Source organism: Austrofundulus limnaeus, unplaced genomic scaffold, assembly GCF_001266775.1.
Source record: "Austrofundulus limnaeus strain Quisiro unplaced genomic scaffold, Austrofundulus_limnaeus-1.0 Scaffold438, whole genome shotgun sequence".
NCBI classification, from domain to species: domain Eukaryota; kingdom Metazoa; phylum Chordata; class Actinopteri; order Cyprinodontiformes; family Rivulidae; genus Austrofundulus; species Austrofundulus limnaeus.
In genome coordinates this window covers 63,849-65,293 of record NW_013952840.1, presented here as the reverse complement: position 1 = coordinate 65,293, position 1,445 = coordinate 63,849, and the positions used below count along the sequence as shown (strand labels likewise).

General features: G+C 40.6%; 1 protein-coding gene across 1 annotated transcript in view; it reads left to right on the top strand.

Annotated features, from left to right (window-relative positions):
* Window positions 1-1,445, top strand: part of dennd2da (DENN/MADD domain containing 2Da) — a gene marked incomplete in the record, with an annotated part of 52,113 nt that overhangs the window by 21,816 nt on the left and 28,852 nt on the right. Inside the window, 1 exon segment of the mRNA XM_014024733.1 lies at window positions 545-637. Coding sequence (XP_013880187.1) covers window positions 545-637 — 93 coding nt within the window.

Sequence of the window (1,445 nt, the reverse complement as noted above, 5' to 3'; positions counted from 1 at the left end):
GAATTAAGTGTAAATATCTGCCGAGTGAACGTGGTTTTAAACATTATATACCGTTTTTTTTTGTTTGGCTTGCCGTACTCGGACCTTCTGTTGCTTCTTTCCTAAACGTTTTCACCCACCTGGTGTAAAACAAACAGGCAGGTCTTTAATCTGACATTTTTAGTTTTCACAATAAAAGCTGTCCTTGATGACGAGGATGATGAAGGCCTAGTCTGTGACGTCTGCACCGTTAAAACACCGAGCTGCAGCTCTCTGACTACATTTAACTTTGAAGTTTACCTAATTGTTTTAATCTAAATGTGCTTTGATTTTCTAAATCAGTGCACATGAATCTGTCTCTCTGTATTTTTAGAGCCTGTGACCAAAATCAAAGCGCTTTTCTTCAGCCTCTAATTAGGAGAGGAGCTGCAGCCGTGTGTGGGCTCGTGTGTACGTGTCGGCTCGTGTGTGCGTGTCGGCTCGTGTGTGCGTGTCGGCTCGTGTGTGTGAGCACAGGAAGTGTGTTTTCAGCTCTGAAAGCTCTGCTCTTGTTTTCGTCTGGCAGGTGTCGCTCCGCCAGGTGAAGATGCCGATCATCCAGGGGTCTTCAAGAGGTTCAGCGCCCTGCTGCCCTCCTTCCGCAAAGGCAAACGAGACAGTGAGTCTCACCTGTAGTCAGGTGGTGTGTGTGTTTGGTTTTCTGTGGAAACAGGTGGTTTTCATTTCACTGCAGCGGTTTCTGTTCTTACATTTCCTACCTTGTTTTGTTGCCTCGCTACAGGAAGTAAAAGTAAACCCCCTCTCTGACTCAAGGTTTGAGATTGACTCTGTGGAATGGAATGTGGCGATAAAAGCTGAACGTCTTCCACAGAAACAGGAAGACGTTACATAAAAGTAAATCTGTGGAGCTTTAAACTAACTAAACTCTGAAAATGTTTTATTCTGTCCTTAAGGAGACTCTGTGGAAACCAGCAGCTCTAATCTGAAAGTTTGTTGCCCTCGTTCTACAGCACTCAGAAGCTAATTCTAAAATGCTAACTTGACTCAGAGGTCACCAGAGTGTAGTCCAGTATTACTCCTCTCTTGAGTAATACTGTCAGCTGGAAGCACGTCGCTTTACTTTACACAGTGTTGTATAAAGTACCACAAAGTGATACTTGAGTAAAAGTACAAGTATCTTACAAAAAAAAAGGACTTTGGTAAAAATAAAGTCTCCTTTAGGAATATTACTTGAGTAAAAGTGTTAAAGTATGTGATATTTGTTGTAGTTAAGTAGTAAAAGTGTTAAAGTATGTGATATTTGTTGTAGAAGTATTAAAAGTCAAAGTGTAGATTTAAAATGAGCAGTTAGATTTTCTGTAAGGACATTTATTAGGAGGTGACCTCCCCAAAAACTGCAGAAATGACTGTTGTATTAAAATAAAGTATGTGATATTTGTTGTAGTTAAGTATTAAAAGTGTTAAAG